Below are 17,548 nucleotides of genomic sequence, written 5' to 3' on the forward strand. Positions count from 1 at the left end.
ATTATTTTAATTGAGGAAAAAAGTAATAAATAACAAATTCATACTCATTATTCCTTGTTAGTAGTTACACAACAAGGCACTTCAACAATTTTATATATATATATGTGAGTTTTAAGTTACATTTCTCTCCTTTAAAGATTTGAATTCATGATTAAATTAAATTTTCAAAATTTAACAACTGAAATTATTGTTCTATAGGAAAATACTTTAGCATTTCTCTTTCACAAAAAACATGCTCACAAAGGGAATCATACCATCCATACACCAAATGAAAACAAACGATGAATTCATCACAACAAGTCACGAGAATAATGCAGCATGATTTTGCTATTGAAATGACATGTTCCACCAAAGATGGTACAACGTGACATATGTTGCAGAACTTGAGAATTGAAGGAACCCACCACGGAATCAAAGTGGACTACTCATTGGACTTCTCTTTGCTTTTTTTTTTCTTCTTTATTATTTATTTTTCTATAATTCAAATGTGTCCAATGGAGTCAAACATTAAGAGTTTTTAGTTTGTAGGACAAAATACAATAAATATATGCATATGAATTCTCAAGCAACATTCATGTTGTTTATCCTCCCAGTTATGGACAAGTACATCCATTTATATATATATATATATATATATATATAGATATATATATATAGACATACAAATATATAATATATATACGCACACAAATATGAAAAAAAAATTCATTATGCAATTATTAATAAATATTTGGTGGTTTTTCTCCCTTTCATTAAACTTTATGGGTCCATAATAAGTTTATGTTCAATACTTATAAAGCAATGGTAATGAATTTATTGAAAACTAATAAACAAAAATGTGATTGCGGAGAACCGAAAGCATATTTGATACTAGCTATTAATTTCGCAAGTCTATACATTTTCTTTTAACCCACTTGAATTAATTTCCTTCCACACGAAAGTAAAGTTTACGACAATGGGGACTCTCTGACAAGAGTGGCATCATTAGTTTCTCCAGTTAAAATTTGGGTCTTTGCAAGGCACAACTTGGGCCATAAAGAAACTGCAGGGGACAATTGCATGTTGTGTAATTGACCAGAATCCATCAGCCTTTTAAATCACATTCCATCAAAATTATTATTAGGGACAAGTTTAAATGGGACACATTTTATGGAAGCCAATCAAGTCATCACTTTTCAAAGCTAGCTGTTTGAATTAGCATTCAGTGGGTTCTTGTCAAATTCTATTGGTTCACTTGTTTAGATAATAAATATTTTTGCAACTTACCTCTTCTTTTGTTTTTCCCCCTTTTTCTTTTATCATGCATGTAATTACAACTGTGTTTTACCCTCCTTCGTTTCTTTTACACTCGGGCCTTTGCTTGAGAGTCATTACGAGGAAGCGCAGTATATACAAAAGGATGGATAGTACCGTTTTCGATGGTACTTGTTCATCAAAACCTACCCTTTACTTTATTTTTTATTTTTAATTTAATAGCAATACAATTTGATATCGTCATGAATTTATTAGTTCAATCTCCTATCCTTTTTATACTGTTTATAGTAGATTTGTCTAATGCTCATACCTAGACTTTACTTGCATCAATACATTTTCTTAATGATTTGAAAGCCGCCCCTATTTTATATACAGAAAGCTGGCAAAGAAAATGACTGAAAATCGTCTCAGATAGGAACACAAAAAATTGTCACTGTTTTGTACTCCGTTTAGTGCCCCTCTTATAATTTGATGCCACGTGTACGATAAGTTTTTATTTGTTAACATCAGCTTTTAGGTCATTGGCACTGTCGTTAGGTGTATAACTTCAGTCTTAGTTATCATCAACACCATAGAGCCTCCTTTTCCACACTTGTCTTATCGAATCTTTCATCAAAGTCAAGGACCATTTTAAATAAGTTCTTTTTTTTGCTCTTCATGTATATTCTGATGATGGTAATAAAAAATTAAAAGAGAAGATAACTAAGAAGAAGAAGAAATAGAGGCGAAATTATTCAAAAACAAATTCTTTTGATAGTTAAATTTTGATAGGTATTAGAGAAAGAGAAAACACAAGTATTCTTATTCATATAAAGATGTTGACTCTGATAAAAGTAACTATAGCAGATTAACTCATCAGTTAATTTATAAGATTGAGCAAAAATTGAAAACAAGATATATATTTCATGAGTTCTTATTTTTTCTTGCTGTATGTTTGTGTGATTGCCATGTTGGAGCTATAAGATTCTGTTTGTGACAGAATTTTTTATTGTATAATTGAGTCTAAAGATAAATTCTTGATATAAAATTTTTATACGTTGAATTAAACATAATCGATGCTGTGGTTGATCACTCATTAATCAGAGTAATGTGGTTCTACAATTACTCAATAAATTTTATAATTTTTCAAAAAAAAAAATTTTATAAGCATCATAGGAAGAGCAAACATAAGTGTTCTTATTCATTGAAGATTTTGACTCTGGCAAGCATGATTGAAAAAAAAAGATTACCCAAAAGTCTTAGACCTCAGATATGGATGCTGATTGCTACAAGAGTATGAGAATACTGATGGATGCTTATTCGTACAGGAGTATGAGAATTTGATGGGCATGATATGAAGAGCAAAGACGAATATGATGTCAAATAAGATGGAGATTAATATCTAACCGCCCTGGACACAATAACTAAGGACACCAACACTGATGTTAATAAACCAAAATCTATGAGACACGTGGCATCAAATTATAAAAAGGGCACAAAATGAGACAGACGATTTTCATTCCTCAGATAGCAACCGCATGAGCTACAGTCACGATTTAGTTGTGGGTTTGATCCTGAAAGTCAGACTTTAATGCTACGTAGGCAGGTGGGGTTTGAGTACAGATTCTATATTTGAGCCATAATTTTCCTGTCAAAGAGAAGAAAAGAATGGATATTGGTACTTTTTTTTGGTTAAATTTGTCTTTGAGAATGATAAAATAATCCACACTTTGCCAATGAACTCGTGTCTCAATAATAAAGAGTAAGTTTTTAAACTTTTAAAGTTTTAAGTCTAATTCTCGTCATGTTTGGATTTAATTTAATTTTATATTAATTGGTTTATTTATTAATTTTTTTTCATGAAAGTATTATTTGATATATATAAAAAGTTATATAATTATAATTGTAATTTTTACTTATAATAATAGGTATAACTTTATATAAAAAGTCCAAACAGCACAACTTTGCACCCTTTTTTCCCCTTTAAAATCCAAAAGTTTGTAAGAAATAGAGCGTAATTCTTGTCTAATTCATTGAAGGATTCAATAACAATTAAAACAAGTATCATAAATGAAGATTTTATTTGGAGGTTTGAATCACATATCTATCAATGATCACCCACTCTTTTAACCATGAACTCAATGACAAATGCGACTATTGGTAGTTTCCTTATGTCCCAATCTGCCTGCGTATTTGTTGGTCCCTTGACAAGATTGGCAGCGCTTCCGAAGGAGACTTGAGACTATTCAAAATAGGTTAACTTATCTGAATCCTTAAAGACCAAAGCTGGGTGTAGAATTCAACTTGCCTCAGCCCTTAAGGGAACAGTAAACTTCAAAAAGCAAAAGCAATTGTTCATCTTTGCATTTCTTTAAGATTAGGTCAATTTGTTCATTCCTCTCTTTTAACCAAAAAGGGAAAAGGCTCACCCTTGGATGGCTAAAGTTCTTGGCTTTGGAGGCACTGACTAGAGAATAACGATGCTGGTAATTACAGAACAAGTGATTGGGTTTGAAAGTCTATATTGTCAACTGTCAAGCAATCAAATGCCTTAATTAAGGTCGTTTGTCTATCATTAATTAAAGCACTAAGGTTAATGATGTTTTCACCAAAAAAAAAAGTCCTAATGTTTAATTATTTAATATTGCAAGTGGTATATATGGCACGCAATGCTATATTACAGTTACACCTGCATTACTTTGCACCCAAATTGCCATGACATGAGAGTTTAGATTTTGACTTGCTAAATCACTTATCTGACAATAATTTTATTTAAAAAAAAAATTGAAGCTTTCATTACTAAACTTGAGTGTGAATACATTCAGCAGTGACAATGCTAAGAATCCGAATAAAATTTTAAATATTGGTTAAATCAAATATCACGCGTGGCTGGAAAACAAAAATTTTTGTAACCATTGACCAAGTGTTTTAAATCCTAAATCTGAATTTCTTATATTGATAACACCTTTGTTTACGTTATCAAAGGGACACCCTATCTACTAGAATTTAGAATTTCAACTTAGAAGAGGTCTTGAATTATCTAAGGATGAGTTTGATAAAGTTTATGAAACGAAAGAGAATTAGTTCTTTTTATGTAGTCCAAAATCTTATGCATTAAAAATAAAAAACACTTTTATTTCCTGTCAACTTCACCAATCAATTTTAATCGGAATTGCTTATGATATTATTTGTCATTTTTATAATTTTTCTTTTCTTTAGTGAAACGAAGCATAAGATTGGGGAGTTGATCTCAAATCTACAAGAAATCCTCTCTTGTAAAGCAAAGAGTAATAACCTAAGACTCAAGATGTGTGGTAGACGTAAGTCTTTATAATTTTTATAATTGTAATAATTTGGAAGCTACACATCCTGAAATTTTCTTTTTCTTTTTTTTTTTTAAATTAGGAAAGATCCGTAATAATTAATTAACTTGAAGATTGGGAAACTCGATTTCAGACGTCCATGTAGAAAATAGGACAAAATGGAAAAAACAAGCAAGAAAAACAAAGTATCCCAAGGAAATATTCATGGGAAAACTATGACTAATGGGATACGCGTACGTCTTAATTTGTCAATATGAACTTAACTTCGATTAGCTTTTCTTTTTCCTCTAGAAAGTTTATTTTATTTTTGGATTAAGTCTTCAAGGAAAAATTAATGGCAATTTGAGTTCATATCTTTCAATGAATGGACCGTATTGCATACTACCAAAAGAAAACCTATTAAAAAATTACAAGTGGGGAAGGCAAAGTGCAGTCATCAGTGAATGACCCTAGGTAGCTTCTAATAAAAAAAATTTCATTAATTAATTTCATAAAGCTAGTATATATGTCTCCAACAATTTTTGGACTTGTTCACCTTTTTTGGTTTAGGATTATCTAATTTATTATAAATCTATTGTGAAGTAATAGAGAAGATTGATCGTAACAATATTTGGACATATTATAAAGCTGACTATATCTGACATAATTTAAGAATTAATTATTTTTTTGTATGAAATGTCTCCTCATCTCTACCAGCATTTATCTTAACGATAACATCTTAAGATAAAACTTAATTTATTGTGTATTTTTACTCGTTCTTTATATTACTTTAAATCTCAATAATTATAATTTAATCTGATACGATTTAATTTATTTTAATCCTAAAGATTTAAGTTAACAAGAAATTATTGAATTATTATATTTAAACTCTAAATACGTTTTAATCTTCTTAAGAAAAATAAACGATTAGGTCAAGTTTGAATTATTATTTTTGCTAAAATTTAAAATAATTTTTCAAAATAAACTTTTTTTTAATTATCCTTTTTATTTTCTTTTGTTTGTTTTTCATTAAAAGGAGAAATAATGTCTCTGCCAATTCGGATAGTATTAGAATCCAAGATCTTTGCATGATTTTAAGGAAACCTTTGAACAAACATGTCTAGTAATAATTAGTTCTAGGCTTTTCCTTACCATGCTAACCAGTATACGGGGCTCCAACTCTTTAATTTATGATTTTTTTTCAGGTATCCATATCAAACACTTCTTTGAGAGGCCAAAGTGGACACCAAAATGGGGTCTCTTGACCTCTAAATGAGACAGAAAAACAAATATAGACCTGTCGGTCCCATTCGTCGGAAACATGCCTTCGTATAACACTTAGTATCGAGTCCAGACGACACGGATGTTAGGAAGGAATCACAAACAGGAAGCTTCATTAGACACTGCAACTTGACCAAACAATTGGGCGGCATTTTGGATTTCTAGAATTTGGGTTTCGGTCTTTGTCTTTTATCAACCCTAACGCCTGGTCCACAAGTAAACTCTCCTTTGAAGCCAATGAAAACGATCCCAATGCCAGCAAGTGCAAGGAAATAGCCAAATGCTTTGAAGCCTCAACATGTGGGTGTCGTTTCGATACTATACATAATTTGATGCATTCATTAGCTTTCACACGACCAGGTGGATAATTTTTAGGCCGAATACAGTCGGACTACTCACAGTGACGCAGACTATAAAATATATTGTAAATAAACTAGCGATATTATTTAATACGACTATTCAGACAATTTTCACCTCAAAATGAATCTCGGATCAATTGACTTGTAATTTTCTGCAATGGCAGATGGATGTCTCAAGATGTAATGCAAACAAGCATCACACTAGTGTTTTCTATTCACACCAAACCATTAACACTGAGAACGTTAGATAGCGATACTCTTTAGGCCTATAAACATTTCAATGCATATTACCAAATTATTTGAGATAAGAGTCAATATAATGTATTCTATTATTTTTAATTATTTATTTTATGGGTAGGTAGGAAGAAGGGAATTAAAGTATATGATAACAAAGGAATTGGAAATTTTGAATAGAGTAAACAATTTCTTTGTTCTGTCTCCCACCACTTAAATGGTTTCTTAGACTTTGTGTAAGACGAAATATGGGATCGAACCAACAGATCATACCTCATCTCATCTTAGTTGACTCATGGTAGTGAAAGTCATATGAAATAATTACGTTGGTGTGTACTCACTTGAAGCTTGCAACTGAAGCAATTGACTGGTTCAAAGTGTATTGGTTCTCCCCTAGTCCTTCCGCTTCTTGTAAAGAAATTTTTATAATTGACAAATGTACATTATTTAGTAATTATGTTATTTTTTACGTATATAATTAAATGATATCGTGGAATAGCATTTAAATATTGCCCTTTTGATTGTTTCAAGTCCTGCCCCCTCTTTCCCAACAGCTGACCCCATACCAATGTTAGCATCTAACGCGTTAAAGGAAGAGGGAAAGGATCTGTAGGATGAACAATTTTTTCAATCTTACTTTTTTATAAATGTATTTAGGAAAATTTATTGCATTAATTTGATTTTTATCCGAGGTATAATTTGGAAGAAGGGGATTTTATCAATCCAACTTTTTCAGTTGAAAAATACATGGACCAACTTAAGTTCAAATCGAGAAAGGAAATTTGTAATAATTTGTATTTTGCCTCAACTTAAATGACAATTATAGATCATAAATTCCAAACCTTGTTCTATCTTATCTGTGTTAAATGTATAGTGAAGCATAGCTGCATTCCTGTTCAGCATATTAATTAAAAGGATTTTTCATAGTTTAGCAAGAAAATAAAAAATTCAAATTTTTAAACATATGAAACTTTGAGTAAGAGGTGGTCACTGATAGGGGTGTAATTGAACCAAGCCATACTAAGCTTGACCTTGGTGGAGTTTTAATTTTTTGTGTTCGACCTTGACTTCAAAAGAATCTAGGTATTCGAGCTTGAATAAATTAGGCTTGATTATCGTTAATTCATATAAAAAGTTCGAAACTCAACTAATTCTTAAAAGAAAAATACAAATAAAATTTTGAAATATTAGATAAGTATTATATTTTATTTATATATGTATATAATATTAAAATATTCAAAGACGTAATAAGATTGGTGAGTCTCTCTAGTCGAGTATAAATCAAACTCGATCTCAACTTGATAATGAAAGAATCAAATTCGAATAGGACGAACATCTTAACTCATTTATACCCCCTGGTTACTGGTTAGTGGGTACCTTACCTATTGTCAAGTTTAAGACTTATCAATAAATATACGGAAGAAGTCATTCTCTCAATAAAGTATTATTGTAATAAAAAACTTTAGTACGTATTATTGTAATAAAAAACTTTAGTACTTTATATTCTTCTAACTAAGAAATGACATGCCTTACATATATAATTATTTGACTTCTTATCAATGTACTCCACAAATCTATTTTATATACTATCAAATAATCAATATACTAATAAAAAAATCAACATACAATAATTCGTTTTTAGTGTTATACATAATTTACTACTATTATTTTTATACATTTAATCTTTTACATTATACGATAAAAAGAACTTTTTCTTTTCATTTCCTAAGTTATTCTAATAAAAATCTAAACTTGGTCCCTTTAAATTGAAATATTTAAATTTTACCTATTGAAATGTGAGGGCATTTATTATCATTTAAGATAAAATAGCCTTACTCCCTAAGCTTTGATCAAATTATACGTAAATTCATTAATTTTTGAAATAGACATTCCGTCTCATAAAAATATTTTTCGTTGAGCATGTAAGTCTAACAATTAGTCAATTGTTAGTATTTTTATCAACTTACTGACGTGACAAAAATAAAAAGATAATTATACTATTTATTAATTTTTATAATTATTATTATTTTTTTATTAATTAAAAAAAGGCTCCCCATGTGAGAGCACCTGAGCTCCTCTAGGGAGCCCTGATCAGACTCTCTAGGGGAGCATCGATGCCCCCTTTTCTTGATGAGCTAATAGGTGCTTTTTTTTATGTTTTTAAAAAATATAATAATAATTTTTTAAATTATTAAAAAATATTTTAATTTTTTCATAATTTTTGTTAATGATATTTATATTGTTAAGATAAAGTATTTATTTTAAAAATTAATAAATTTTCGTATAATTTTATTTAAAATTTTAAAAATAAAACTATTTTACCCTATCACTTATTCTGAAATACGCAGGCTAAAAATTTAATGCCACTAGTTCTTGAAAGGGCGTCAAAAAGATTCAGCCGCCACCAAGAATAACCTCAGTCAGTTAAGAACGCGCCACGTTTCGTTTTCAAGCGGCCGGGTCAAAATTGATGTCCTAACCCTAAGCCTCCTAATCGATTCATCGTACCATGTTACCAGAATCCCCGACCCGACCTAATTACCCGGCTTCATGTTCTTTAATTCTTCCCCACAACCACGTCAAACAATGTCTCATTTTTCTTTTTTCTAATTTTTAATGTCCTCCTTAATTAATCCCACGGATAGATTGAAAACTTCCGCACATAGCGCATGATTAGTTGCCATTTTATAATAAAACCAAAGATCGATTTCTCAGTCCTTTCAATAATAATTTTTTATTTATTATCTAATTTGATATGACACGGCCTTCCAAGTTTTGGCTTTGGCTCCTAGATAAATATCAAGCATTGTGGTAGGCCTTCATATCATAAATTGGCAGCCACCAGACAGGTACCCCCACTTCACCAGTATACAAAAACCATACCAAAAAAAGAGAGTTGGCCTAAAATTTCTGCAAAGGATTGTGATCAGAGATGGAGGATTTGATGGGATTGTTGAGAATTCATGTGCAGAGAGGGGTGAATCTTGCTGTGAGAGATGTTGTAAGCAGTGACCCTTACGTTGTTGTCAGGATGGGAAAACAGGTAATTAAGCAATTTTTTTTACTTTTTCAGTTTTTTAGTTTATCGGTTTCTGAGTTTCACTTGGTTTTTGGAGCATTTTAGGTTATGGGTTTTGTCTGTTTTTGATGGATTTGGTCCCTTGTTTTTTGAGAGTTTCAGTTCAGACAGCAGTCAGCAACAAAACTGACATCCCTTTGTTCTGTGTTAGAACTTTGAAAGACAGAATTTTTCAACAAGAGAACATAAATCTTACATAAATTCTTGGTTTTGTTTTTGGTTTCAACTGTCTGGGTCAGTTTGGTCTTTGGAGTTTCAGATTAGCCAGATACACAATTATTGCCATCATTTTGTTCTGTGTTAGAATGACAATAGATTCTTGCTTCCGTTTTTGGTTTCAACTGTTTCCTGTCCAGCGTTTTTAAATTCCTTTCTTCAAATTGTTAACTTGTTCCTCTTCGTTTCTCTACAACTTTCTCCTAAAACAGTGAATAAACATCTAGACCGGATCGGCAAACCTCTTAACTCAAAACTGAATTCCTAGACTAGATGGTATTCTTCACCAAGGTTCCTGATTTATAAGACTATCTTTTCCCATGGATATCAAAGCTTCAATTAACAGTAACCCGGAAAAAAGGGTGTCTAGTTTTCGCTCTTTCGGCACAGCTTTTCAAACTGGTTGTGCGTCTATTCATGCGTTGTGCAACCACTTGATGCGAGTCAAAGTCGACTGCCTATTCACTTAGGTCCCTCATGTCCTGAAAGACACATAATTTGTCACTCAATCTTTCCCATCTAAGCTTTCAAGATACTGAACTCTTTTGGAATTCAATCTGTGCAGAAATTAAAGACTCGTGTCATAAAGAAGAATATCAATCCAGAGTGGAATGATGATTTAACTCTTTCTATTGCAGACCCCAGTCTTCCAGTTAAGCTTGTAAGTTTTTTATCCATTGAAGGTTTTTTCCTATGAATTTTTTTTCGTGATTGAAAAATTCTAGCTTAGCAGATTTTTTTCCAAACTTAACTTCTGATGAGATGAATTTCTTTCAAACGTAATCGCAGGCAGTATATGATAAAGACACATTCAGTTTCGATGATAAAATGGGGGATGCAGAATTTGAAATTGGTCCATTTATAGAAGCTGTAAAGATGCACTTGGAAGGTCTCCCGAGTGGAACTGTAATCAAGAAAATACAGCCGAGCAGGCAAAACTGTCTATCCGAAGACAGTTGCATTATTTGGAGCAATGGCAAAGTTGTTCAAAACATGTTCTTGAGGCTGAGAAATGTGGAGAGTGGTGAAGTTGAGCTTCAACTGCAATGGATCCATGTTCCTGGTTCCCGAGGACTTTAAATAATTACTTGATTAATTTCAGTTGTTTTATATTTTCTTCCTTGTACAAAGCCCAAGCGAGTGTGCATGGTAGATTTTCAGAGTGTCATAACGTGGCACCATATATGGGAGAGTTTCTTCTCTGTTCATATATTCCAGAAACAGGGTGATAATTATATATATTTACTTATTTAGCTGAATTTGTTGTCCTACTGTATGCTCTTATCTTTCATTTTGCTAGAGTCGAATGAATGATTATGCAAATTAAACTCAAAATTTACAAAATGAAGAAATAATTTCTCAAAAGAGAGAACTATATATTTCTTGATTATTGTTTTGCTTAACATTCAAGTCGGGTGGCAGTGTAGTTAATTGGAAAGAACAGAACTGAGGTCTTAACTGAGAAAAGGAAAAAGCCAAAAGAAAAAAAATTCATGTTAACAAGAAGTCACTACAAAAAAGTTTTGAAGTGTAGTTGAATCCCACGTACGAGTATTTCATTAGAACTAATTTTATTATTAAATTTATTTTAAATTGTATTTAAAATTTAATATAAAATATTTGATTTAATAATAAATATTGGTATACACTTCGGATCTCACTTTGGCCATCAAAATAAATTTTTAATTTATAGTCACAGAAGTTTGTGTTTTTATTTTACTAGGAATTGTTTGATTTAGCAAAACATGGCATTTAAGTCTTGACAAGGTAGGTACAGTTGAGAAGGTACACTTGTATGTAGGGGCATTAGCTAATTTTTGTTGGGGACCAAGCGTAGAAGAATGATAGTGAAAAATTTTTAAAATTAATATAATAAATTTAATCAACAATCAAAAGATTGATAATAGAAATATAAGATTATAATGTGAAAAACATAAATAATTAAATATGGTATATAAGATTAATAATTTCTTCTTATATAATTAAAATTATTTAAAAATTAGATAATTTTATTTTAATTAAATATAAAATATAAAGTACGTTAAAAAATATATGCAAGTTAATTTTCTCTTACATAATTAGGATTAATAAAAAAAAAATAATGTATTGATGAAATTTTAAGTAACAATGTAATACTATAACTGAAATTTGAGAACTACATAATAATTTATTAATTTTTACAGATTAAAATCATGAAAAATAAAACTATGAATATAAAAAAGAACATGATAAGTAGAAAATAGATACCACATATGACATAACAAAAAAGAAAAAAAATATAGTGGATGATTTGTAGAAATTTGAGAAAGAAAATCTATAAAAACTTAAAACAAATGAATAAATAGAATAAAAATTAAAAAAATAATAATAATTGAAAGAAAAAAATAAAAAAAATAAAAATTAAGTGAAACATATGAAATTATTTTATTATTTTTTATTTATATTAATTATTAAATAAAAAATTATTGTGAGAGGATCATTTGGAGAATATATAAAAAATTTTTAAAATTTTAGAGAGACCATACCCCGTCACTTAAGGAGGCTCCGCCCCTGCTTGTATGGTCTGGTTCCCTAGTTTATCTGCTATTGACTATGGGGTGAATGAAAATGTGAGAAAGGGTGGGTCTTAAGGAGGTGGGACATAGTCGGAAATTGAAACATAGATTGAATTGGGCTAAGGCCCCGTTGCCTCTTCAAGAACTTTGCTTTGCTCTGATTTGTGGATAAAGTCCATTATTGGCTTTAAGAATGCGGTAAAGATGGTTTGAGGGCTTATTGGCTTTGGGTCCATATCACTTGGTTTTAAGCACGTCACTGCGGATGTGACATCAATTCTTGTGGTTCGCATGGATTCAAAGACCCTGGATTACACGTGCAAAACAAAGTGAGGGTTGCTAGCACGGACTTCGGTTAACCTCCCTCTAAATGGCATTTCCAATCTCAAATCATTTCGGATTGTAAGTTGAATGGACCTAGATGAATTTTTTTTCCCTTTTCGACAGAAAACTTGCTTTTATGAAACATCTTTCGTGTTCTAAGCGTATTTGCAACAATCATATAATAATTTCTTTATTCTCGTTTAATTACACGTTTTAAAACCTTTAAGAACAAGAGAAGTTTTATGTTTTGTTTTGTTTTTTAATTTACAGAAAAATTGACTTCCTTGGTTGGAAAAAATTTTGTAGGTAAGTTTATTATATAAAGATAGAGAGATATGATATCTCTCTGTATCTTAATTATTACATAAATAATCTTGATTTAAATTTAAATAAATTAAATTTGAATTTATTATATCTTATTTCAATTATTAGAATAATAATTTAATAAATATATTTTCTATTTGCTTAATTAAAAAATATCATAACAATATCTAAAATTAGTTTAATTAAATATTTGTTAATTATTCATAAATAATTAACATAATTGCATGCCATGTGAACAAATCATATCTAAATCCAACATCTCCCACTTGCGCACATTGACATCAACGTGTACAACTCTCAATCTAACTCATCCTCCATCCATTGTTATAGAGAGAAAATAGAATGTGTGACCAACAAGAAAAGGTGCCAGTGAGCTATGAGATACTAAGTTACCATTTTACTAACGTAGCTCAAGTTCTCGTTATACACCAAATCATCTTAATCATATAAGATTTTGCATTTTTGATTCCTTATACACGTAAAAGTTATGTAGAATCTCTTTATACATCTAACTCATGCTTATATCAAACAACTAATGTTTTATAACTGCTTGAGTAATGCGTTACAGATCACGAATGTGTGTTATTCAATACCTTTTCCTTGGATACTCATGCGCCAATTCATTATGATCTAATTGCTTTTAGAGCCATGTTCCGTTAGATCACATGCTAAAGTAGCAACACCAAATCTCAACTTCATATCATAGATCCAAGTCTAAAAAGGTATGGGATTTAGACTACGTAAGTCCTTAGGGCTCACATAGTGATAAAGTAAGGATTTAAGGATTTATTCAATTAATCTTTTCCATTAGTTGACTAATAGCACATACAATATGAAATGTATGCTATGGTAGATCTTCCACTTAGTATTTGATATGTTAAAAACCACGATACAAATCTCAGCCTAATCCTTACAAAATGTATTAACTTGAATCCCCTAAGATTCAAATTTGGTTCTTACTAACTTCATGGAGTATGGGTAATCTCCATGCTTGACTCCTATGAGTCTCATCTTGACTTTAAGTCAAGGTTACATTACTAACATCGTTGTTCACAACTCATGTGACAAGGAGATTAGAAATCGCTTGGTACCTTGTGATCGTTTAAGTCTCATCCCACACACTATCACAATGTTGAGGTGATTATCTTATGTGAAAGGGATAATCTATAAAGCCAGGAGACATTCTCATATATGCGTTTTAATCAATTAACAACAATTGGTCTAATAAGTCAACATAAACTTAATTTATTAATTATTCAAAAAATAATAATTTAATAATATCGAATATGTAGTAACCCCAAACCCCTATTATGTTTCTAAAAAGCATTTCTAGCAATAAGTTTAGTAAATGGGTCAAATAACATATTAGTTATGGAAATATACTTCAATACAACAAGACCTTATGCAAAGATGTCACAAATGCAGTGATAATGAGTATCAACATGTTTGGTTTTCCATGGTATTTAGATCCTTTGTATAAACTATGACAATTTTGTTATCACAATAAAATAGCTTCATGAACATGCTCAATAAAGTTCAAGCTTTACAAAAATCTCCTTAACCAAACTATCTCAACTACAACACAACATGATACGTACTCTGCTCTCATATTATAAAGAGTAGTATAGAATTGCTTTTGCTGCTCCAAGAGAGAGCTTCACTTTCAAGTATAAAAGTGTATCTTGAAGTGGACTTTCGCTCATCTTTATCATTGGTCTGATCAACATCATTATATCCAACCAATTTAAACTTTCACCTTGATATCACAAAGCTAAATTAGTGGTTCCTCTTAAGTATCATAGTATCCTTTTGCCTACAACCCAATGGGTAATCTCGAGATTCATTTGGTACTTATTGACTATACTAACCTCAAAGCATATGTGAAATACCCCATACTTTGATATGGTGATAAATAAAGTTGATCGAATACAAATTGAGGTCAATTAAAACGTTTAAAAGTGATAAGAGACGAAAGGAGTAGTTTAGGATAAAATATTTCGCAAATGAGAAAATAACAATAAAATAATAATAATTTTATCGGGGGAGAATTTGTGAGATAAAAGGCGATTCAGAAGTCAAGTGAGGCATAATAAGGTATTTCAGGTACCAAGGAGACAAAATAAAATTCTTAGAATAAAATAATATTTTATTAATGAAATAATATTAAAATATTAACATTTAGCCGGATGTCGAAGTCAATCAAGAAGAAAGATCCTATAGTTGATCCAAGTGGGGGAGAAGATGACAAGCCCGACTCTATAAAAATATTTATCATGACATACATGTGATGGATAGCATGTTTGCATGCTAGGAGAGTCCCGAAAAATTTACAAAAGTCGGTATTGTACCTAGAGGTACAATAAAGTTGATTTAAGCCTCGAACTAGATCAAATAGAGAATTTACGATGAAATTAAGAATTTTAAAGTCCTAGAATGGTTTAATATGGTGATTTGGAGTTCGAGGATCAATTTGGAGTCAAACCGAAATTTTCGTTATCTAGGGGTAAAATGGTCATTTGCCACCTGGGGACAAAATGAGAATTTTAGAAAAGATTTTTTTGACCCCATTTGACTTATTGGAGTATAATTTGACTTATTGGAGTAAGATTTGAGGTTTAGAAGTGAAAAATTTTAATTTCGGTATAATTTGGAGTAAAAGGGTAAAATGGTAATTTTACCACCCCAAGGGCAAAATTGTAATTTTCCACCACCAGGACATTTTTTCAGCACATGGTCTTCCTTTATCCTCATTTGGACCATTGACTAATTGTGTGGTGGAGATAAAAAGGATTAAAATTTTTAAAATTTTAAAAACGGGCCAATGACATGATGCCACATGTCATGCCTTTATTAGTTTATTATTTTCCTTTTTAAAAGGCACAAAAATCAGCTCATCTTCCACCCCATGGCCGGCCAAACCAGCAAAAAGAGAGAGAAAATAAAAACAAAACCCTAGAGAGAGAAAATCAAAGAAAAAATGTGAATTTTCAAGGAAATTAAGTGAAAAAGGTGAGATTTTTTCTATTAAGCTTGAGTTTTCTTATTCCCAAGCATTTCTCTTTATTTTTCATGATTAAATTACATGTTTTCATGATGAATTCAATTATGAAAAAATGGGTTAGGAGAGAGAAACTTGTTAGATTAATTTGATTTTAAGTTATATTAGTGTTTTAAGTTAGTTTAGCATATTTAGAAACAAAACAACAAGAAAAGAACTTATTTTCTCCCACAATCATTAATGGCTGAATTTATCATGTGTTGAGTGAGGATAAATTTGATTTTCATTTTAGGAGAATTGGTTAAGAAATGATGAATTATGAGCCTAGAAAAATAATGAAAATTTTCGGAGCAAAAATACGATTTTTACCCACTAGGGGTATTTTCGTAATTTGCTATCGAGACTGATAAATTGAATCTCATTCACAGTCATGGAGGTAATTTAATTATAATTGGAGTGTAGAAAGTGAGAAGAGTTGATTTGGAGTTAAATTGGAGATAATAGGCCGAATTAGGTCAACACCGCATTTAAGCGGTAGTCGGATAAGTTGTATATCCTATCATGCATATATACTGAGCCTGAATTAATTTTATAATGGTCAAGCATTGATGTGATGAATTATGTATTGTACATTGTGGATAGGTGGTAAGCAAAATACACTGGTAAAAGTACAAAAATTGTGCTTGAAGACTGGGATTAGGAGTACATCGACTCCTAGAACTGGGAGTGAACTTGTTATCGTCTTAATTATCTAGAGTAGTTTTATACAACTGTGTGATTTTATGAAAAATGGGTTTAAATGGTAAATTGCTATGTTTTAAGAGAAATTGTGATTTTATAAAATGATTTTATAAATTTTCTGAAAAATTGAATATTGGTTTTGAAAATAGAGTAATTGGAGACTGTTTGCTTGTGTTGCAAATTTATGGTTTTGAATTGAATGGCTTATGACAATAAATGAGTATGAATGGCTAAACTGATTTTGATGTTAGAATTATTTATACTGTGTATTCAGCCTTGAGAGGCTAGGTTGCGATAAATTGCCATGTCATGCTAGAATGAATTTTATTGATTGGTGGATTATATATTAATTATTTACTGCAGAGGGGGTTCCGTGGACCAACCTATTAGAGGGGCACGGTAAACTCCATTATATTATTACCTCGAACAGAGAGGCGCGTAGGGTATCTCCTGGGGTAAAGCTTAGGGTTCACTTCACGCCAAACCACCACGTGAAGGGGAACTCAACCAACGCCAAGGAACGGCTGTATTTTTCTCAAACTAAAAATATATTCTAAGTGTATACAAAATTTTAACAGCCTTGGCGGACTCGGTTGGATGCCCTGCGCAAGGTATCACCGAGTATGAGTTTTGGCACGAGCCAAAGTTTTAAGAAATTCATAAGCCAAGTTGATTACTCGATTTATATGGATTGATTTTATTTGGTTGAAATGAACTGAAAGGTAATGAATTACAGTATGATGACTTATTTTAATTGTCTCAATTTACTCGACTTTAGATAGTTTAGATGGTATCTGTTTACTCACTGGGATTTTATAATCTCACCACCCTCATTTCCTCACATTTCAGGCTCGAAAAATTCCATAGTTAGCTGACTTTGACAAGGACCTTCATTTGGACTC

The 17,548-nt window shown here is 31.0% G+C and overlaps 1 protein-coding gene across 1 annotated transcript; it reads left to right on the top strand.

Annotated features, from left to right (window-relative positions):
• The first annotated feature begins 8,953 nt into the window (after window positions 1-8,953).
• Window positions 8,954-10,963, top strand: LOC18601882 (protein C2-DOMAIN ABA-RELATED 1-like). Its single transcript, XM_007032972.3, has 3 exons — window positions 8,954-9,452; window positions 10,270-10,365; window positions 10,494-10,963. The coding sequence occupies exons 1-3, from the start codon at window positions 9,342-9,344 to the stop codon at window positions 10,782-10,784; spliced, it is 498 nt and encodes a 165-aa protein (XP_007033034.3). The 5' UTR covers window positions 8,954-9,341; the 3' UTR covers window positions 10,785-10,963.
• Window positions 10,964-17,548: the final 6,585 nt, after the last annotated feature.

Source organism: Theobroma cacao, chromosome 4, assembly GCF_053813885.1.
Source record: "Theobroma cacao isolate CCN51 chromosome 4, ASM5381388v1, whole genome shotgun sequence".
Lineage (NCBI taxonomy): Eukaryota > Viridiplantae > Streptophyta > Magnoliopsida > Malvales > Malvaceae > Theobroma > Theobroma cacao.

Coding starts and splice junctions, on each gene's coding strand:
- LOC18601882 (XM_007032972.3), top strand. CDS start 9,342: ATGGAGGATTTGATGGGATTGTTGAGAATTCATGTGCAGAGAGGGGTG. Junction 9,453..10,269: donor TTGTCAGGATGGGAAAACAG/GTAATTAAGCAA, acceptor CAATCTGTGCAG/AAATTAAAGACTCGTGTCAT. Junction 10,366..10,493: donor CCAGTCTTCCAGTTAAGCTT/GTAAGTTTTTTA, acceptor ACGTAATCGCAG/GCAGTATATGATAAAGACAC.